The 19,582-nt window shown below is 37.8% G+C and overlaps 1 protein-coding gene across 7 annotated transcripts in view; it reads left to right on the forward strand.

Moving 5' to 3' along the window:
* RPS6KA5 (ribosomal protein S6 kinase A5) overlaps positions 1–19,582 on the forward strand; it is a 181,935-nt gene that overhangs the window by 104,074 nt on the left and 58,279 nt on the right. For 4 of the 7 annotated variants that reach the window (XM_073800118.1, XM_019919047.3, XM_019919058.3 and 1 more), the window contains 2 exons: positions 3,725–3,840; positions 7,078–7,185. The exons of 2 other annotated variants lie outside the window; for them this stretch is intronic. In XM_073800118.1, coding sequence (XP_073656219.1) covers positions 3,725–3,840; positions 7,078–7,185 — 224 coding nt within the window. Of the gene's footprint in view, positions 1–3,724; positions 3,841–7,077; positions 7,186–19,582 lie in introns of those variants that run through there. One more of the 7 variants, XM_073800119.1, reaches the window with a different exon arrangement.

Raw genomic sequence — 19,582 nt, forward strand, 5'->3', positions numbered from 1 at the left:
GGAACAAATAAAGATAGGAAATATGTAGAAAACAAAGAAGTAAAATAGCAAGACATAAGTCCAACTATATCAATAATAACATTAAATGTGAATGGATTAATCAGTACAATCAAAAGACAGAGATTGTCAGACGGGGGAAAGATTCAACTATATACTGTTTACAGGAGATACACTGTATATTCAAAGGTACAAACAGGTTAAAAAGAAAAAGGATAGGAAAAGATAAATCATGCAAACGGCAACCACAAGAAAGCAGGAGCGGCTATACTAATATCAGACAAAATATACTTAACAAAAACGTATACTAGAGATAAAAATGGATACTTCATGATGGTAAAAGATTCTATGTTTATGGATTGAAAGTCTTTATATTACTAAGATGGCAATACTCCCCAAATTGATCTATAGATTTAACAGACCTCTCTCAAAATCCCAGCTTATTTTTTATGGAAATTGACAAAGTCATCCTAAAATTGTATGGAAAACTCAAGGAACTTTAGAATAGCTAAAACAATTTTGAAAAGGAAGAATTAAGTTGGAAGACTCACACTTTTAAAACTTACTACAAAGCTACAATAATCAAGAAGTGTGGCACTGGAATAAAGATAGACATATAGATAATAGATTAGAATTGAGAGTCCAGAAATAAACCCTCACATTTACTGTCAATTGATTTTTTGACAAGGGTGCCAATGAGGAAAGAACAGTCTTTTTAACTAATGGTGCTGGAACAGCTGGATAACCATATGCAAAAGTAGGAAATTGGGCCCATAACTCAAAACATACACAAAACTTAACTCAAAATGGATCAAAGATGAAAAGTAAGAACTAAACCTATAAATTTCTTAGAAGAAAACATAGGGGTAAATTTTTGTGACCTTGGTTTTGGCAGTGATTTCTTAAATGTGACATCAAAAGCACAAGCAACTGGGCTTCCCTGGTGGCGCAGTGGTTAAGAATCTGCCTGCCAATGCAGGGGACACGGGTTCAAGCCCTGGTCTGGCAAGATCCCACATGCCGCGCGCAGCTAAGCCCGTGCGTCACAACTACTGAGCCTGTGCTCTAGAGCCCACGAGCCACAAGTACTGAAGCCTGCACACTTAGAGCCTGTGTTCCGCAACAAGAGAAGCCACCACAATGAGAAGCCCGTGCACCGCAATGAAGAGTAGCTCCGGCTCACCGCAACTAGAGAAAGCCTGCGCACAGACGAAGACCCAACTCAGCCAAAATATAAATAAATGAATAAATAAATAAATTTTTAAAAAAAAGCACAAGCAACTAAAGGAGAAACATAAATTGGGATTTCTGCGGGGGGAGTGTGTGAAAATATTTTAAAATTGAATGTGGTGATGGCTGCACAACTCTGAATATACTAAAAACCATTGAATTTTACACTTCAAATTGGTGAATTTCATGGTATGTGAATTATATTGTGAGGAAAAAACCAAAAGGGGCAAAAAAGAAAAAACCCTTAATAGACGTTTCACAAAAGAAGATACAGAAATGTCCAATAAGGCACAGAAAGATACTAAATACCATTATTATTCAGGAAAATGCAAATTAAAACCATAACGAGATACCACTACATACCAAACAAAACAACTAGAATTATAACAAGTGAGGGTTCTAGGTACTTATCTTACAGAGATTCCCACTAACCTCATATCCCTGCTATTGATAGAACTTACCCTGTAACACCACTCCAGGTATCGCAGCTCCTGCTGTTACAGTCCTTTGGCAGCCTATATATCTACCTTACCAATGTTGACAGCTTGGACCACTGGATAGAGTTGGCTGTTCAGCTTTTAAAGTGTGCAACCCTGTACCTACAAATAAAGCATGTTTATTTTATGAATGTCAAGTCTTCACCTTGGGCTGTTGGTCTATTCTACAAGTAGGAAGCAGGTGACGATGTTGTTTTAGGTTTGTCTTCTTAGATTTGTAGTTAATTTTTCTTAGTCTCCCCAGTAAATGCAAACAAAACACTTTCTATGTTTCAAGAAACAATAATCTATAGTAGTTCTGATTTCCATTTTATAGATAAAGAACTAACACTGAGAGAGACTTTATTTGCTCAAGACAGGACACAGTGGAGCCATTGTCTAGTTCAGGTTTATTGATTATAAAGCCCAGGTTCTTTGGATTATATCAAGTTGCCTCAAAGACAGGAGTACATTGGGTTATTTTTTTTTTTTACAACTCACTTGCCTTTGAGTTTCAGAGTGATTTTTTTTTTAAAGATGAATAGATTGATCATGACTTTAAAAAGCTCAGAGTTTAGCAGAGAAAGGAAGTATGCAAATAGACATTTTCAGTGCAGCAATATAATTGCAGTGGTATAAGTTTTTAATAAACACAGGGGGTAACATAAAAGGAAGTGATCAACTCTGCTGGAGAGGTTATTGAAAATGAGATCATTAAGTAGGACATTCAAGGGTGTGTAGGAGTTTGTCAGTTGGTCAACTGACCTCTGAATGCCTATTTCTGTACCATGACTAACTATGGAAACCATATGCATAAACATCAGTATTAGATTTAAATAAGTGACTACTTAAAGGTAGAAAAAATTCACTGTTAGTTTGCAGGAATGCTGTGTTCCTTTACACCTTTTTAATAATTAGCTTTGTGTTAAGATATAATTAAAACCCTTGGCAAAATACGAAAGTCTTAAAAGGGCCGTGCTTTTTGCTGGCATGTGCTTTGCAAAATACTTTGCAAAACAACCAGCTTTTAGAGTTCTTTCATTCTGTTGCATCAGCTGTTTGGAATTTGAAAAACGGTCAAGATAAAAATTTGTGAGTTAATGAAGATTTTGCTTTGGTCTTTTATCAAATTGCGGTAAATTTGACAAATGAATATACTTGGGATACATGCTTTTCAGATTTTTTTTAGGAGAAAAGCTTTAATCTATAGCTGTGACTGTTTTCTAGGTGTACATTGTTTCTCACACACAAATGTTGTGTAAGATAGTAATGGTTAGTTTCTGATGAAACTATTATCAGTTTATCGATAAATGTCTTAGAGCCTATTATGAACACAGTTGTGGCTTATTCAGCTCCTAATTTATGTCTCACTGTAGCTTTTTTCTCTCTTATTTCATTATTCCTCTTGGGATAAAATGGGCAAATTGAAAGGCAAATGGGAATCATTTAGTTTCAGGTGTTTTGGTTCAGCCCTGTTGTGCTACTTCTACTTTCGAGTTCTGTGGAACCATATGAAGGCTACCTGCTGCCTAATAGACATTTTTAGAAGGGCTCTCCATAGACAATTCTGGAAAATAGGGAATCTGCTTAAAAATAGTGACCGGCCACTACTACAAAGGAAAGGCTGGGAGTTTTGTTTTGTTGTTTTCATTTTTTAGTTATTATGGTGGTTGATGTTTTGGTACTTTACAGCAAGTTAAGAAGTGTATGGTCATGGCAGAGGTTTCTGATATGCTGGATTTGGGAAAATTATTTTAAAATATGCAGATTTCATGTAATAGTTTTAAGAGTAATACTCTATGCAAATTCATTTGATTGTGGTTTAGGGTAGTCATTAACTTATGGAACTGTATTTATATGAATTTAGTAATATATTCTATATGAAACTATATACTAAGAATTGTACAAAAATAATGTATTAAAATCAATGCCTTATGGTTAATCCAAAGTGGTTAAAAGGAAATATTTCCTTTAGTTTATGTATACAAGTCAAAGACAGAAAAAATATATTTCATTTTTAGATTATATAAATGGTGGAGAACTTTTTACTCATCTTTCTCAAAGAGAGCGTTTCACAGAGCATGAGGTGCAGATCTATGTTGGAGAGATCGTGCTTGCCCTCGAACATCTCCACAAGGTAAGAGATGCTTAACCTTTGGGATTTCCTTTTTGTAAAAATCTAGTAACTGAGGTAATGATGGAGCTAAAAGGGCTAATGCGTTTACATGTCATTGTCTTGGTGGAGATTGTGGAAGCACACTCATAGACCATTACCAATTTTTTCAATTTCATTGTTCCCTTTGTAAAAGTCTAATTTCCTTTTATAGTTTCTGGGTTGCAGATTAAAAAGGTAGAACCTGAGCATTTTTTTGGGTTTGTTCATGAAAAATTCTGATGCTTATTACAAAGTATCATTAGAATAAAGGATTTTCATTCTTAAAATAACCTTTAAGATGAACCCACAAGTCATAATATGTATTTCCTTAATTGTGACTTACTCCACTGCAGACTCTGCCTGTGCATCTTCGGAGTATGTTTCCCAATTAGCTTGGAATATTTGAAAGAAGCACTTGCCTATGCTACCCAGCTATCCCCCTCTCCCACTCTCGCTTTCTTTTCCATTTGGTTCACCCCTAAGGTCCTCTCTTGCTCCCCCTCCCTCCCTCCTGCTCCGTTGCCTTCATGTGGCATGAACTCAGTTACTCAACTTTTTCAGTGGAATTCATATATGTATGTGATGCTGTTTGAACTCTATAAAATCGGTTTAAACTTTTAAAAAATATTACTTCAGATACTATTAATCTTGATCCAAGAAATTTTGACTAAAAATATTTTTTTAATGAGGAAGCATTACTGTAGAAGCAAACAGTCATTATGTAGACTAGGCTTGTGTGTATTTCCAAGAAATAGAAAGTACTAGAATAATTCTTATCAAAGTTGTGTGAGACCATAGGAGGATGACTCGAGTTGCTAAATTCAGATGATATAGGTACATCATAAAGCTGCTGTTTTTCTTCGTTATATATTCAGATGCTACACTAGATTACAGATTAAAAAAAGATGGAAGTGCTGATTATGGAGCATAAAAAAGAATGGAGAGAAATGAAGGAAAAAGGCAAGGAAAAAGGATGACATTTTCAAAGGGGCAGGGAGATGAGAATTGCAGGATGGTGGTAATGGGTGGGAGAGGCTGTGAGAAAAGATGATGAGAAGATATAAGAAGGAAGGCATCAAGAAATGGGTAGATCTAGCCCAGAACAGGAACACAACTGGGCAGGTAGAGGGAGACAGGGTTCAGAAGAGGAATTCTAAGGAGAGTGAATGAAGAAACGTCTAAGAACAGGAGGGAAGCAGAGAAGGCTCTGGGGCGCAGGGCTGCAGTGCCATGGAGTGAAAGGAAGGGGAGTGTAAGGTGGGAGCTGAACTGAAGTGATAGGAACAGGCATCTGTATTCCTTCTGATAGAATTGGTGGTGTGGGGATGAACTTTATGCCTATGGTTATTTTTGTGGGGTATAAAGTAGTTAGGACATTTTTATACATGAGCCAAATTGGGCCAGGGAATAGGCTGAAAAGCTTTGTTTTATGCTTAGGGGAATCAGATGTAATTTTTATAATATAAAAACGAGGGCTTCCCTGGTGGCGCAGCGGTTGAGAGTCCGCCTGCCGATGCAGGGGACACGGGTTCGTGCCCCGGTCCGGGAGGATCCCACATGCCGCGGAGCGGCTGGGCCCGTGAGCCATGGCCGCTGAGCCTGCGCGTCCGGAGCCTGTGCCCCGCAATGGGAGAGGCCACAACAGTGAGAGGCCCGTGTACCGCAAAAAAAAAAAAAAAAAAAAAAAAAAAACGATGGTGGAAATCACCATAAACACCAGAGTAAACACAAACAAAATACAAAGCTCTGACAGGTAAGCTAGTAAATTCAGTTTTTGGTTAGTATGAAAACTGTTAATTCTGTTTCTTAAAGGGAAAATTCATGAACATTCATTATTATTAAAACAGGGTAATCAGAAACACAGAGGTAGAGAACATGATGAGAACAAGATATAAATGTAATTGATATAAAGGGAAATATATCGCAGATTAGATCTTAGCTAAATTTCTCTTAATCTGACTACCTAAAAAGATAAATACAAAGAGATATAACACAAAGCTAATAATGATAATCTTGATATAGCTACTAACACTGAGTTTCTCAGGAAGAGACAAAAACGGGGAGTTTACTTGGAAGTGATGAGGTAAAGCAGGTAGTAAATGACTTATTCCAAAAATCTTTTCCAAAGAGGTTGTTAAAAAAAAAGTCATACTGGTTGTTAGGTGCTTGTAAGGCTTCAAGTCAAATGTCTAACGGACTGTGCATTTACAATATATAATAATGTTTTAAAATATGAAAAAAAAACCCACTGAGGTTCTTGGAAGAAAATTGCCTGGTGTTTTTCCTTGTGTAATTTTTTGTTTCAATTTTAAGAAAGCATCAAGAATCTTATTTTTCATATACTTAGTGTTGAGGAAAGCAGTGTTTCTAAGTTTAAAAACATTTAATTCGGGCTGACATAACATGGAACGTGGAATTCATGCATATCAAGTACTTCTTATATAACTTGGGTAGATTCATTTATGTCATAGAGCTGAAGTGTTTTACTATAAAACTTACATACAAAACAAAATAGAAGGATATTTAAATATCTAATTGATTTACATTGCTTATTTAGAACTAAAGATCAACTAAAATTAACCTGTGATCTTCAGTCTTCATGTTTAGGAGTGTATTATTCAACAAGCCTTTATTAATTACCTGTTTGACATATGACACTGTGCTAGATACTAGGTAAATGCATAAAAAGTGAAAAAACAGAGTTTGGATATGGTTATATCAAGAAGAACAGGAAGTACCTAGAAAATATCAATTACTTTTATGTAAGTACGATGTAAATATAGATGCTATAGGAATAAAAACAAAGAAATGACCACTGTGGGAAGTGGTTACTCAGGAAAGCCTTCTGAAGCCATTACAGGTGATGGACATGAATTGGCTAAGAAGGCACCTGAAGATCATCTGGAGTGAGGATGAAATCCATCAAGAACAGTGACCCAGGAAGAAGCAGTAGTCAAAGTAGACCCAACAGAAGCTAGTCCGACAGGAATGTACCCTCATTATATGGAGCATGAAGACATGGTTGCAGAGGGAACCCAGCAGATAAACCCTGAGATGGAGGAATTTAGATTTGCCCCGACCTGTGACTAAGAGCCGTCATAGCACCCTGAGCAGGAGAATGCCTTTTTTTGGTTTGTTTTTAAGGTAGATAAGAAAGACTTTTCTAATTCATTTTTTGGAAATTGTTATTTTAATATGCATATTTGTTTGTTTTTACAGTTGGGGATTATATACCGTGACATTAAGCTTGAGAATATTCTACTTGATTCTAATGGCCATGTGGTGCTGACAGATTTTGGTCTGAGTAAGGAGTTTGTGGCTGATGAAGTGAGTATTATATTTTAATTTGAAGTTAGTAAAACAGAATGTAAACAATGATGAAAAATGAGCTATAGAATGAGCGTTTAATGGGATAGTACTAAACAGATTATGGATTTTTGTACAAGTTTGCCCAGAGGAATATCTTGACATGGATAACTGTAAAGTTTTTAGTTTAAAATTACCATGGAACCATCCTGCTAGAATTCCAGTAATCCTTTTACGGATATAGCAGAATTCCCCAGTTAAAAACAAAACAAAATTATGCATTTAACTTTCTCCATAAAATATAACTGAAATTTTAAAATAACGCTTTGGGCCTTTTAGGAAAATCGTGGCTTAGATAATAGCCAGTAAAGAATTACAAAACAAAGCACATACAGTTTACATTATAATTACAAGGTAGGACATGTCATGATGGCTCTTTGAACTCACTTGACAAGAATAGCAAGGATCTACTAGACCTAATTTTTTAATAAACTTGCTGTTTTTTTGCCCATACAAACTAAAATGTAATAGCTAATGTACAGATTTTAAATATGAAGGACTTTGCGTTTTCAGCATTGATTAAAATTTGTTTATTGTTAAAGATTTATTTAATAACATTTAAAATTGTACATTTATTAGTTGTAATTAGATACTATTTATGTAGCAGTTGTAATAAAAAGTACATTTTTACACTGCTAGTTTTTCAAGACAACTAAGTAATTTGAATGCCAGTTCCTTTCTATCCAAGAAATTATTGTTATAGTATACAGAATCACAGTTAAATTTTTGTAATAAAGGACTTCTTTACTGTAATTTGGGTTCCAAAGTAGGTGTATCTATTTCTGATTGTTTGCTTTTTAGAATATTGCCAAAGCAGTCCTAGGTGAGTTAGATAAGTACTAAAATTATGAAAACAAAGGATCCCAATTTTTTCTCATATCTGTATTCAATCACTTATCAATAAATATTTATTGACCACTTCTACTATGCTAGATATTGGATAATACAGTGACAAAAGGGAAACGGTCTCTGCCTTCATGAACCTGAGGGTTTAACAATATGTTGATTATCTTTGATAGAAAAATCATAGTTATGAAAAAGATGAGATGAATTTTTGAGGATTTTTCTTCAAAGTTTGATTTTTCAAACTTGGTTAAAAATTTTAGTGGCAACTTGAAAAATGTGACAGCTGAAATATGTTGATGGTTGTTTCCTCACTAAACCCTACTACAAGTAAAAGTAAAGGCGTAAAATAGGCATATACTCAAAAGGGAGAGAGGAAAACAGCAACCAGATTCTGGAAGATGGACAGCAGAAATACTAGTTGTAACCGATGTAACACTCCTGAAAGAGCTGAATCCTAAGCCAGTAACATGAGAATCGCCAAAGCAGGCTAATTTGCACCGCTGACCCCCAGAAAGGCTCAGGAATTGGGGGCACCAGGCATCGCTCAAAGCAAGAGTGCAGGACACAAGAGGATTAGTTGGAAGTCTATATAAGAAACAGGTACCCCCCAGATCTCAGATATACACTATCCCCATAGGAAACCTTGCCTTTCTGACCCTCATGGAAAGCTGACAAGGTTAAATAGACAGAACTGTGGATTCAGGGACAAGGGGCACGGTTGAGGGAGAGGACACCGTCAAAGCTAGGGGGTGGCGTGAAGATTGCCACACTACACTGTGGAACTGCCATGGCCTCTTGCTGCCCCTTCCTTCTGAGAACGGTGGCTTCCTAGACAAGACCTGGGAGGATTCCTCTCTGAGAACTGAGAAAGAAATCTACAGATGCTGTCGGCTAGTGGTTTTGCCAGTGAACTGGCCCAGCCAGATCTCCCTGCAGTGATGCCTGCGGCTTAGCAAGCCCAGCCTATGCCGGAGAAGCACATTTGTGATGATGTCACAATTTCTCTTGATATTTTGATTTCATTGTATTTCAATATCATTAGTTTGCTCTGTCCTACAATATATGTAAAAACGTTATTCTGAGAAGGGGTCTATCGGCTTCAACAGACAGTCAAAGGACCCTTGGCATGTAAAGATGGAGGACTCCCCCTGCATAGAGAGAGTCGGTGATCACTTTTTTCTCTCCCCGTGGAGCCGCACGTACATTTACTCATTCACTTCATCAGTATTTGTTGAGAGACTTCTATCTGCTAGACATTAGGCTAGGTTCTGGTGATACTACAATGAAAGAATCAGTTCGTGAATCCTGTATTTCTGGACATGTGTGGCTCATCATTTGGCAGTAGGCAGAAACAGACTTTGGCACTGAGGAAGAGCAAAATGTTTGAAACCAAAGCAAGAGGTAAACAAAAATCAAACGTGATCAGAATTGTTGGGTTTTAATACAGTAATACAAATTGGTCAGAACTGCTGGGTTACTGAATCAGCTGCGTCACTTCTCACGAGAGAGACTTGTGTTTTCTGCTGGTCAATTCAACAGCTATTCCTCAAGGGAATGAGGGGAATTCTTGTCGGATGCCACAGTTTTGGAGCAATTGGTTATTTAGGTGCAAAAATGAAACAATGGGATTCAATCTGAAGTGGAGAAGTAATTTATAGATTCCCTTATTCACAACGCAACCTAGCTGCATTTCATGTAATTATGTGTTATAGTCGTGTGTTATTAAGCCTTACAGTTTCGTCTGTCTTCTCCCCTCAGACTACCAGCTCATTCTTCCTCTTAGCTGAAGAGGACATACTGGCTTGCTAGGCTTCAGGTTTAACTCTTAGGGCTCAAGTAGGGACTCTCCTTTTCTGAGTCCCCTAAAACTTGATCTAATGGTCCTTTGCTCCCCCCTTATTCCACCTGGCATCCGCTTAGCAAGTGTCCCTGCCTAGACCTATTGCACCTCAAAAATATTCCCATCCAACAATTTCTGTTTTGATTAGCTAGCATTCCTTTTTGGTTTCCCATGTCAGCCTGACTTATATCATTTCTTGGAATGAGCTTCTTTTTTGTCTATTCCTACGCTACCTCCTTCGTTTTCAGCTTAAACTTCACTTTGAGGAGTTTCCTCCCTGGTTTCCAGTTTATATAGGGAGATTATACATCTCTACCTCTATCTGTAACTTACCCCTCTTCTTTTCTACCTCTTCTTCTTCTGCTTGGACGCTACTCTTTGTTGTGGTGTGTGGGCTTCTCACCACGGTGACCTCTCTTGTTGCGGAGCACAGGCTCTACGTGCGCCAGCTTCAGTAGCTGTGGCACGTGGGCTCAGTAGTTGTGATGCACAGCCTCAGTAGTTGTGGCGCACGGGCTTAGTTGCTCCGCGCGGGCTTAGTTGCTCCATGGCATGTGGGATCCCCCCGGACCAGGGCTCGAACCCGTGTCGCCTGCATTGGCAGGGGCATTCCTAACCACTGCGCCACCAGGGAAGTCCCTATTTTAGGTATTTTTGAGCCCTCACCTTACTTGACTACCTAGTGGTGTTGAACTGGAAATTGCGTCTCACCCTGGCTTCCGTGACGCCGTGCTCCCCTGCCTTTCCTTCTCTCTCTCGCTGTCTTTTGCGGGCTCTTTCTCTTCTACCTGAGGGTTCCTCACAGTTCAGTCCTAGGTACTCTACTCTTTTTATGCTTGCACTCTCTCCCTGTACGCTGGTGATCCCCAAATATACATGGCCAACCCTGACCGCTCCTCTGGGCTCCAGACCCAAACATGCCCCGAGTGTGTCTCCCCTTGACTCTCTCATACATCACACAAGCCCAGCATTTCCAAACCTGAATTAATATTCCCCCACCCAAATCTGCTTTTTCAGGTTATCACAGTTTTGTGTATTACAAATTCTGCTCTCATTTGATCTGAGAAATATTTCTATTTAATTTTCAGGAATTACTTTTTAGACATGTTTGAAGTTTCTACTCATGGTGTACTACTCATCTCTCTGTATATTTGTTAATAATTCAGCAAATGTTTATTGAGTACCTACTATGTGCCAGGTATTGTACTAGACCCTAGAAATATGGTGGTGAAAGAAACAAATTCCTTGCCCTCATGAGCCTAGATTTTAGAAGTATTCATCATTACCTCATATAATTATTTTTAGATTGTAATTTGCTAAACTAAATTGTATACTGGATAAAATTGATTTATTTTAGAAACCTTAACAATCTTTTATATGATAATGAGCACTATACAAATTTGATACTTTTACTGATATGTTCTTTTCTTAACCACATAATTTCACAAATCCCTTGTAATTCTGAGAATAAAAGAAGACATTTCTAAATATCTGCACACTGATATATGTTTTTCATAAGGTTTTTTGAGAATACAGTTCAGCAAACATTTGTTGAGTTCTTACTGTGAGTCAGTCTGCTAGGTATTGGATATATGGTTTTAACATTGAAGACTTTAAAGGCATTTTTCTAAAAAGGGCATCTGTTCTTGTTTATAAGAAAATAATGTCAAAGTGATACATTCATGTGTTATTAATTACCCTATACTTAACTATAGTATATGTATTCTGTGTTTTCATAATTTAACATTGAGCATTTGAAAAAATTCACAACAGGTTATTAACATGAATCCTCAGGTAGATAAATAAAAGTAGAAGAAAAATAACATCCCAACATTTAAAACAGAGGTAGCTAAGTTAATTATAACTCACTGACATGGTAGCTGTACTTAAAAGGAAAAGGCCTGTGCATTTTTCTTTCCAGAAAATAGAAAAATGCAATCTTTGCTCCGTTCAGATAATGTTATTCATTAATTAATTCTTTGAACATAGAAGGCATTTTAGTGTAGTGGAAAGAACACATATTGAAGTTAGAGGATCTTTTTCGGTTCTCCACTGCCTGGCTGTGTGACACTGGGCAAGTCACTTAGTCATTAACCCCTCTCAGTCTTGGTTTCTTCATCTGTAAAATAATATTTGTCATATCGAATTTATATAATTTTCGTATGGATGCAATGAGTTAATGCTCATGAAAGTACTTTTTTAAAGTGTAAAGCACAATGTAAATATCAGTTTCCACTGGAAGAGGTACTATTCAGATTTCAGATGACTATGAGTAAAATTAAAACATACAAATGAGAATCTTAAGTTATTCTCCCATAATTTTCTTATTTGTAGGAAAGTTTTAAATTACATCTTTGTCTAATAAATGCCTAGTTTTTAAGGATTCTGCTGTTACAGTGTGCATGTCTCAAGATGCCTAGGTGAGGTTCAGGATCCATAAAGAGTGTGTTTGCATGAGGAGTCCGACAAGCCAACTGTCTAAGGCAGCTTTTTAGTTTCGTCCATCTCCCTTCCTGATGGATCCGTAGTGACTGACATCTATTCACGATTCTGTTCATTTGCATGTGCTCCTGAAGAGCCTGTTAAGTCTGTCAGTAAGTCCTATCAGTCATTTGCCAAAATCATGACTCTGGGATAATTCTAGTTATTTTAAGGTAAATATTGAGATGGAAGTGCTGGGAAAGTAGGAGACCTAGAAACCAGTCAGAGGGTTCTTCTGTGGCCCCTGTTTTTCCTCTACTCAAACAATATTACACAATATTCAGTTACTAATACCTACGCTTTAGCCATTTGTAAAGGTTTTGTCCACCAGATATCAGAGCAGATCCCCTGCCCTTGGACAGGAGGAGGGGGAGGGAGGCAGAGATGGCTTTGTCCTCAGGCGCCTCACAGATCCTTTTATAACTTTTCTTATGGGAGAAATTATTGGCTCAGGTAAGATTTATTCATATACTATTTCTTATCTTAAGGCAGGCTGAGTGCACAAGTTCAGTGGGCAGGTTTTATGTAAATTATGTCACAGGGCTAGCGGGGACAACTTTTGAATTGAGATTCTTTTCAGAGAAACTTCTACTGTAGATTCCATTTGTTCAAATTATGTTAAATATACTTTTAGTTTACTTGAAAACAATATTTAGCCATCATATTCTATATTAATATAGGATATATTAATCTATAAACAATATATAAACCTATAAATAGATTATTTTAATCTATTTTCTAAGTGTCAGGGACTTTCAAACCCATAAGGGGAATTTAGCAAGAGACACCCTGGAATACTAACATTGCATAAATGTGATTAATAAATGTTTATACTTTCCAAATTTCTTTTTAAATGTTTTATATTATACAATATTTCAAATGTAATAAAAATACAGCAAATGATATAGCAGAATCTGTGCACCACTATTCACATATACAGTTATGGACAATTTGTGGTTTTTTTCCCATTCATTCAGCAAATATTGAGAGAACATCTACTGTGATCCAGGCACTGTTCTATCTAGGTGTTGGAATCCAGCAATTAACAAAATAGACAAAAATTTCCCCCCTAGGCAGATAATAACAAATAAACAAGTAAAATATGTATGGACTATGTTAGATAATGGTAATTGACACAAAGACAAGTACAGGAGGAAAGAGAGATAGGAAGTAGCAGGGTGAGAGCAGCTTGGACTTTTAAATCAGGTGATCAGGAAAGGCTTCACTAAGAAGGTGACAGTTGAGTCAAGACTTGGAGAGAGCATGAGCCATATCAATATCCAGGAAAGAGATTTCTAGGTCGAGGGATCAGCCAGTGTTGAGGCCCTCGGGTGGGAATATGCCTGGGCTGTTTGTGAACAAAAAGGAGGTAAGTGTGGGTGTGTAGAGTGAGTGAGGATAGAGTAGTGGGAAAGAAGGATGTGGAGGTGGTCATCTGGAGGAAGGACTGTGCAGATCGTGGAGGGCATGGGAGACCACTGTAAGGACTATGGGTCCTCCGTGTGAAACGGGAGCCACTGGAGAGCTTTACGTAGAAGATGACAAGGCCTGAGTTATCTAAAAAGATTCTGTTTGCCAAGCATGATGGTCCTGTAGTGGGACAAATCTGGAAACTTGGAGACCAGTTAGGAAGCTGTTGCATTAACCCCAAGAGATGGCATTGATTTAGACCATGGGGTAGCAGAGGAGGTTGGAAGACATAGTCAGATTTTAGATATATTTTGACATTAGCGCTAATGAAATTTCCTGATGGCTTGAATATAGGGTGTGAGAGAACAAGAGGAATCAACAGTAGCTCCAAGGTTTGGGGCCAGAACAGCTGGAGGGATGAAGTTGCTGTCAACTAATATGCCGATGGGGAGGTTTTGGGTGGCTGGAGGAGTGCAGTTGAACCAGTTGAGTCTGAGATGTCTGTTAGACATACAGAGATGTTTAATAGGCAGTAGGATATATAAATGTGGAATTTGGGAGAGAAGTCTCATCTAGAGATAGGAATTTGGAATTTGCCAATATATAAGTAGTATTTAAAATCATGAAAATGAATGAGAATACCAACAGAGTTAAGTATAGATAGAAAAGAAAAAACGACAAAGGTATAAACTCTAGTTATTCCAACATTAAGAGAGTCAAGAGAGGAAGATAAACCAGCAAAGGAGACTGAGAAAAAGGGATGAGGAGGTTGGGAAGAAAACAGGCAAGTGTGTTGTCCCCGGAAGCTAAGTGAAGAAGTGTTTCAGGGATGAAAAATGATCAACTATATCAAATACTGTTGTTAGGTCAAGTAAGACACGGACTGAAAATTGAGCATTGGCTCAATTTAAACCTAAGAAGAGAGAGACTGGGGATAGATATATTGTCAGCCACAAATATAGAAAAAATGGTTTTCTTAAAACCACATTTAGCAGCACAGGTGCAGGCAAAGAGTGGATGGTGGATTGAATTTAATCTTGTTTTAGTATCCTAACTTTATGTATTACATCCATAAACAATATATACTGTTAGCTTGTGTTTCTAAAATGTACATAAATGGCATATTATATTGCAGATTGTTTTTTATTTGACTTATTTTTAAAATTTATTCAAGCTGATAAATAGGAATCTGTTTCATTCATTTTTGCTGCTCTATAATATTCTTTTATATGAATTATCTAGTTTATTTATCCATTCTGCTTCTGAGGTACATTGGTTTCTTGTTTTCTCTATCACAGTGTTGCAATTTTTTTCTGATGTTATTGGTTTGTTGGAGTTCTTTAAATATTCCAGCTACCCATCCTTGATAATTATGCACTTTGTGAATTTCTTTTTTAGATCTTTTACTTGTCTTTAATGTGATTAATGGTGTTTTTGCCATTATCAGATTTGACATTTTAATATAATCAAATTTACCGCTCTTAAGATTTATATTCTTTGAATCTTTAAAAAAATTTTAAATTGTGGCAAAATACACATAATGTAAAAATTATCATCTTAATCGTTTTTAAGTGTACAGTTCAGTAGTGTTAACTGTATTCACATTTTTTATGCAACAGATCTCTAGAACTTTTTCATCTTGCAAAACTAAACTCTGTACCCATTGAACAACAACTCCCCATCTTCCCCTCCTCCTAGCCCCTGGCAACCACCATTCCTCTTTCTGTTTCTATGAGTTTGACTATTTTAGATACCTAATATACGTGGAATCATGCAGGATTTATCTTTTTGTGACTACTTACTTCAGTTAGGATAATGTCCTCAGTGTTTATCCATGTTGTGGCATGAGACAGGATTTCCATCTTTTTATAAGACTGAATAATATTTCATTGTATGTATGTACCACATTTTGTTTATCCATTCATCCACTGATGGACACTTGAGTTGCTTTTACTTATTGGCTGTTGTGAGTAATGCTGCAGTGAACGTGAGTGTACAAGTATCTCTTTGAGGTCATTCTTTCAATTCTTTTGCATATATGCCCAGAAGTGGAATTGCTGGATCATGTGACAATTCTATTTTTAATTTTTTGAGGAACCTTCATACTGTTTTCCATAGAAGCTGCACCATTTTACATTCCCATTAACAGAGCACAAGTGTTCCAATTTCTCCACATCCTCACCTATACTTGTTATTTCTGCTTTTTTGATTGTGGCCCTCCTAATGAGCATGAAGTGATATCTCATAGTTTTAATTTGCATTTCTGTAATGACTAGTGATGTTGAGTCATCTTTTTATATGCTTATTAGCCATTTGTATACCATCTTTGGATGAACGTGTATTGAAGTCCTTTGCCTATTTTTTAATCAAATTTATTTGCTTTTTTGTTGTTGAGTTGTAGGAGTTCTTTATATATTCTGGATATTAACCCCCTATCAGATATATGGTTTGCAAACTTTTTCTCCCATTCTGTAGGTTGTCTTTTTACTTTGCTTGTTTCCTTTGATGCAAGGAAGTTTTAAATTTTTTTTTTTTTTTTTTTTTTTTTTTGCGTTACGTGGGCTTCTCACTGTTGTGGCCTCTCCCGGAGCACAGGCTCTGGACGCGCAGGCTCAGTGGCCATGGCTCACGGGCCTAGCCGCTCCACGGCATGTGGGATCTTCCCAGACCGGGGCACGAACCCGTGTCCCCTGCATCGGCAGGTGGACTCTCAACCACTGCGTCACCAGGGAAGCCCGGAAGTTTTAAATTTTAATGTCGACCCATTTGTCTGTTTTTGCTTTTGTTGCTGTGCTTTTGGTGTCAGACCCAAGAAATCACTGCCAAATCCAGCGTCATGAAGCTTTCCCCCTATGTTTTCTTCTAGTAGTTTTATAGTTTTAGGTTTTACATTTAGATCTTCAGTTCACTTTGAGTTAATTTTTGTATTTGGGGTAAGGTAAGATCCAACTTTATTTTTGTGTGTGTATGAATATTCAGTTTTCTCAGCATCATTCGTTGAAGAGCCTGTCCTTTCCCCATTGGCACCCTTGTCAAAGATCATTTGACCATGTGCATAAAGATTTATTTCTGAGCTCTTTACTCTGTTCCATTGGTCTGTATGTTTGTCTTTATTTAAGTCAAAAATGTTCTGATTGCTGTAGTTTTGTAATACGTTTTGAAATCAGGAAGTGTGAGACCTCCAACTTTGTTCTTCTTTTTCAAGATTGTTTTGGCTATTAAGGGTCCTTTGAGATTCCATATGCATTTTAAGATTTTTTTTCTATTTGTACAAAAAGGTTATTGGGATTTTGATAGGGATTATGTTGACTCTCTAGATCACTTTGGGTAGTGTGGACGTTTTAACAATATTGTCTTCCAGTCCATGAGCATGGGGTGTCTTTCCATTTATTTGTGTCTTTTTAAATTTCTTTCATAATATTTTGTAATTTTTTTGGGGGGGGGTACGCGGGCCTCTCATTGTTGTGGCCTCTCCCATCGCGGAGCAACAGGCTCCAGATGCGCAGGCTCAGCGGCCATGGCTCACGGGCACAGCGGCTCTGCGGCATGTGGGATCTTCCTGGACCGGGGCACGAACCCGTGTCCCCTGCATCGGCAGGCAGACTCTCAACCACTGCTCCACCAGGGAAGCCCAATATTTTGTAATTTTAATTCTCCAAGTCTTTTGACCCCTTGGTCAAGTTAACTTCTAAGTATTTTATTATTTTTGATGCTTATTTTAAATGGGATTTTCCCCCCTTAATTTCCTTTTGGTATTGTTCATTGTTAGTGTATAGAAACATAACTAATTTTTTTTAATTAATTTTATTTATTTATTTTTGGCTGCGTTGGGTCTTCATTGCTGCGCACGGGCTTTCTCTAGTTGCGGTGAGTGGGGGCTACTCTTCGTTGCGGTACACGTGCTTCACATTGTGGTGGCTTCTCTTGTTGCAGAGCATGCGCTCTAGGCGTGCAGGCTTCAGTAGTTGTGGTGCACGGGCTTAGTTGCTCCACGGCATGTGGGATCTTCCGGGACCAGGGCTCGAACCCTTGTCCCCTGCATTGGCAGGCAGATTCTTAACCACCGCACCAGCAGGGAAGTTCCATAACTAATTTTTGCATGTTAATTTTGTATCTTGTAATATTGCTGGTTCTCTTATTAGTTCTAACGAGTTTTTTGTGTGTGAAATCTTTAGGGTTTTTTACATATAAGATCATATTATCTGCAAGCAGACATAATCTTACTTCTTCCTTTCCAATTCGGATGTCTTTTATTTCTTTTTCTTGCCTAACTGCTCTGGGTAAGACATTCAGCGCTATGTTGAATAGAAATGGTGAGAGGGCGCATCCTTACCTTGTTACTCATCTGAGAGGAAAGCTTTCAGTTTTTCACCATTGAGTATGATGTTTGCTGTGGGCTTTTCATACCTGGTTTTGTTATGTTGAGGTAGTTTCATTCTATTCCTAGCTTGTTGTTAAGTGCTTTCTTTTATCATGAAAAGGTATTGAATTTTGTCAAATGCTTTTTCTGTATCAGTTGAGATGATCATGTGGTTTTTGTCCTTCATTCTGTTAATGTGGTGTATTACATTGATTTTTTTGAATCTTGAACCGTTCTTTCATTCCAAGATCTCACTTGGTCATGGTGTATAATCCTTTTTATGTGCTGTTGAATTCAGTTTGCTAGCATTTTTTTTTTGGAAGAAAAATTAAGTCTTATTTATGTTTAAAACCAAACCACTAGGAAAATATATCACAGTCTTGAAATAGCAAACAGACAGGCTATATTATCATTTCAAGTAATAAGTTGGTAAAAACACAACGAGGTCCTTGATAAAATGATAAGGTGCCAGAACTGGGGCGAGAACAACGCATGTCGCAAAAGTGGTATTTGGTAATGAAGGGCTGTCCCGTTTTTTTGCTCTAAAGGAGTTATAGCTTGCCCCTGAGTTGCTTTCTTTTTCTCCTCTGACCTTCGTGTTGCCAAGGGATCGTTTCAACAGAGCTCTGTTATTACAGGGGGCAAAGTAAGCAATACTGGGTTTAGGCTTTCATTCTATTTTGTTTTATGAAAACCAGATTTTTCCAAAGCCAGTACTTCATAACTCTCTTAATTAAGCAGCTAACATTCCCTTTCGCTGTTCATTCCTGAATACTAGCATATAGCACAGTCAAAATCCCCTTTCCCTTCAAGGGTGAGTGTCACTGCAAGATTGTCTTGTCTCTCTGCTGACTCTGCTGCCGACAGCCTCAGGGCTCATCATGGCTGCCAGTTAGAGGGAAGGTTCGGTTCCCCTACCAGTGTGATAGCGCTTCTTACATTTTGCAGCATCTCCAGGCTGAAAGATGTAATGTGTGAGAATTTTAAGAAATGCGCATCCACATCTTGATGGCCAGAAAGAACCCTTTCAAAGTTTTTATCCAAACTACCTCTCCCAACTCTACATCTTTAAAGTAACTTCATGCCCTTGTATATAAAACAAAACTGGGCTTCCCTGGTGGCACAGTGGTTGAGAGTTCGCCTGCCGATGCAGGGGACACGGGTTTGTGCCCCGGTCTGGGAAGATCCCACATGCCACGGAGCGGCTGGGCCCGTGAGCCATGGCCGCTGAGCCTGCGCGTCCGGAGCCTGTGCTCCGCAACAGGAGAGGCCACAACAGTGAGAGGCCCCCGTACCGCAAAAAAACAAAAACAACAAAAAACAAAACCAAGCAAAACAAATCCCCAGAAGCCCCCTTTCCCCTTCTAAATTAGTGACCTCCTGGATTTTGTTTTATTTCCAGTTTATGGAAAATGTTGTAG

The sequence above is a fragment of the Tursiops truncatus genome, chromosome 2 (assembly GCF_011762595.2).
Source record: "Tursiops truncatus isolate mTurTru1 chromosome 2, mTurTru1.mat.Y, whole genome shotgun sequence".
Lineage (NCBI taxonomy): Eukaryota > Metazoa > Chordata > Mammalia > Artiodactyla > Delphinidae > Tursiops > Tursiops truncatus.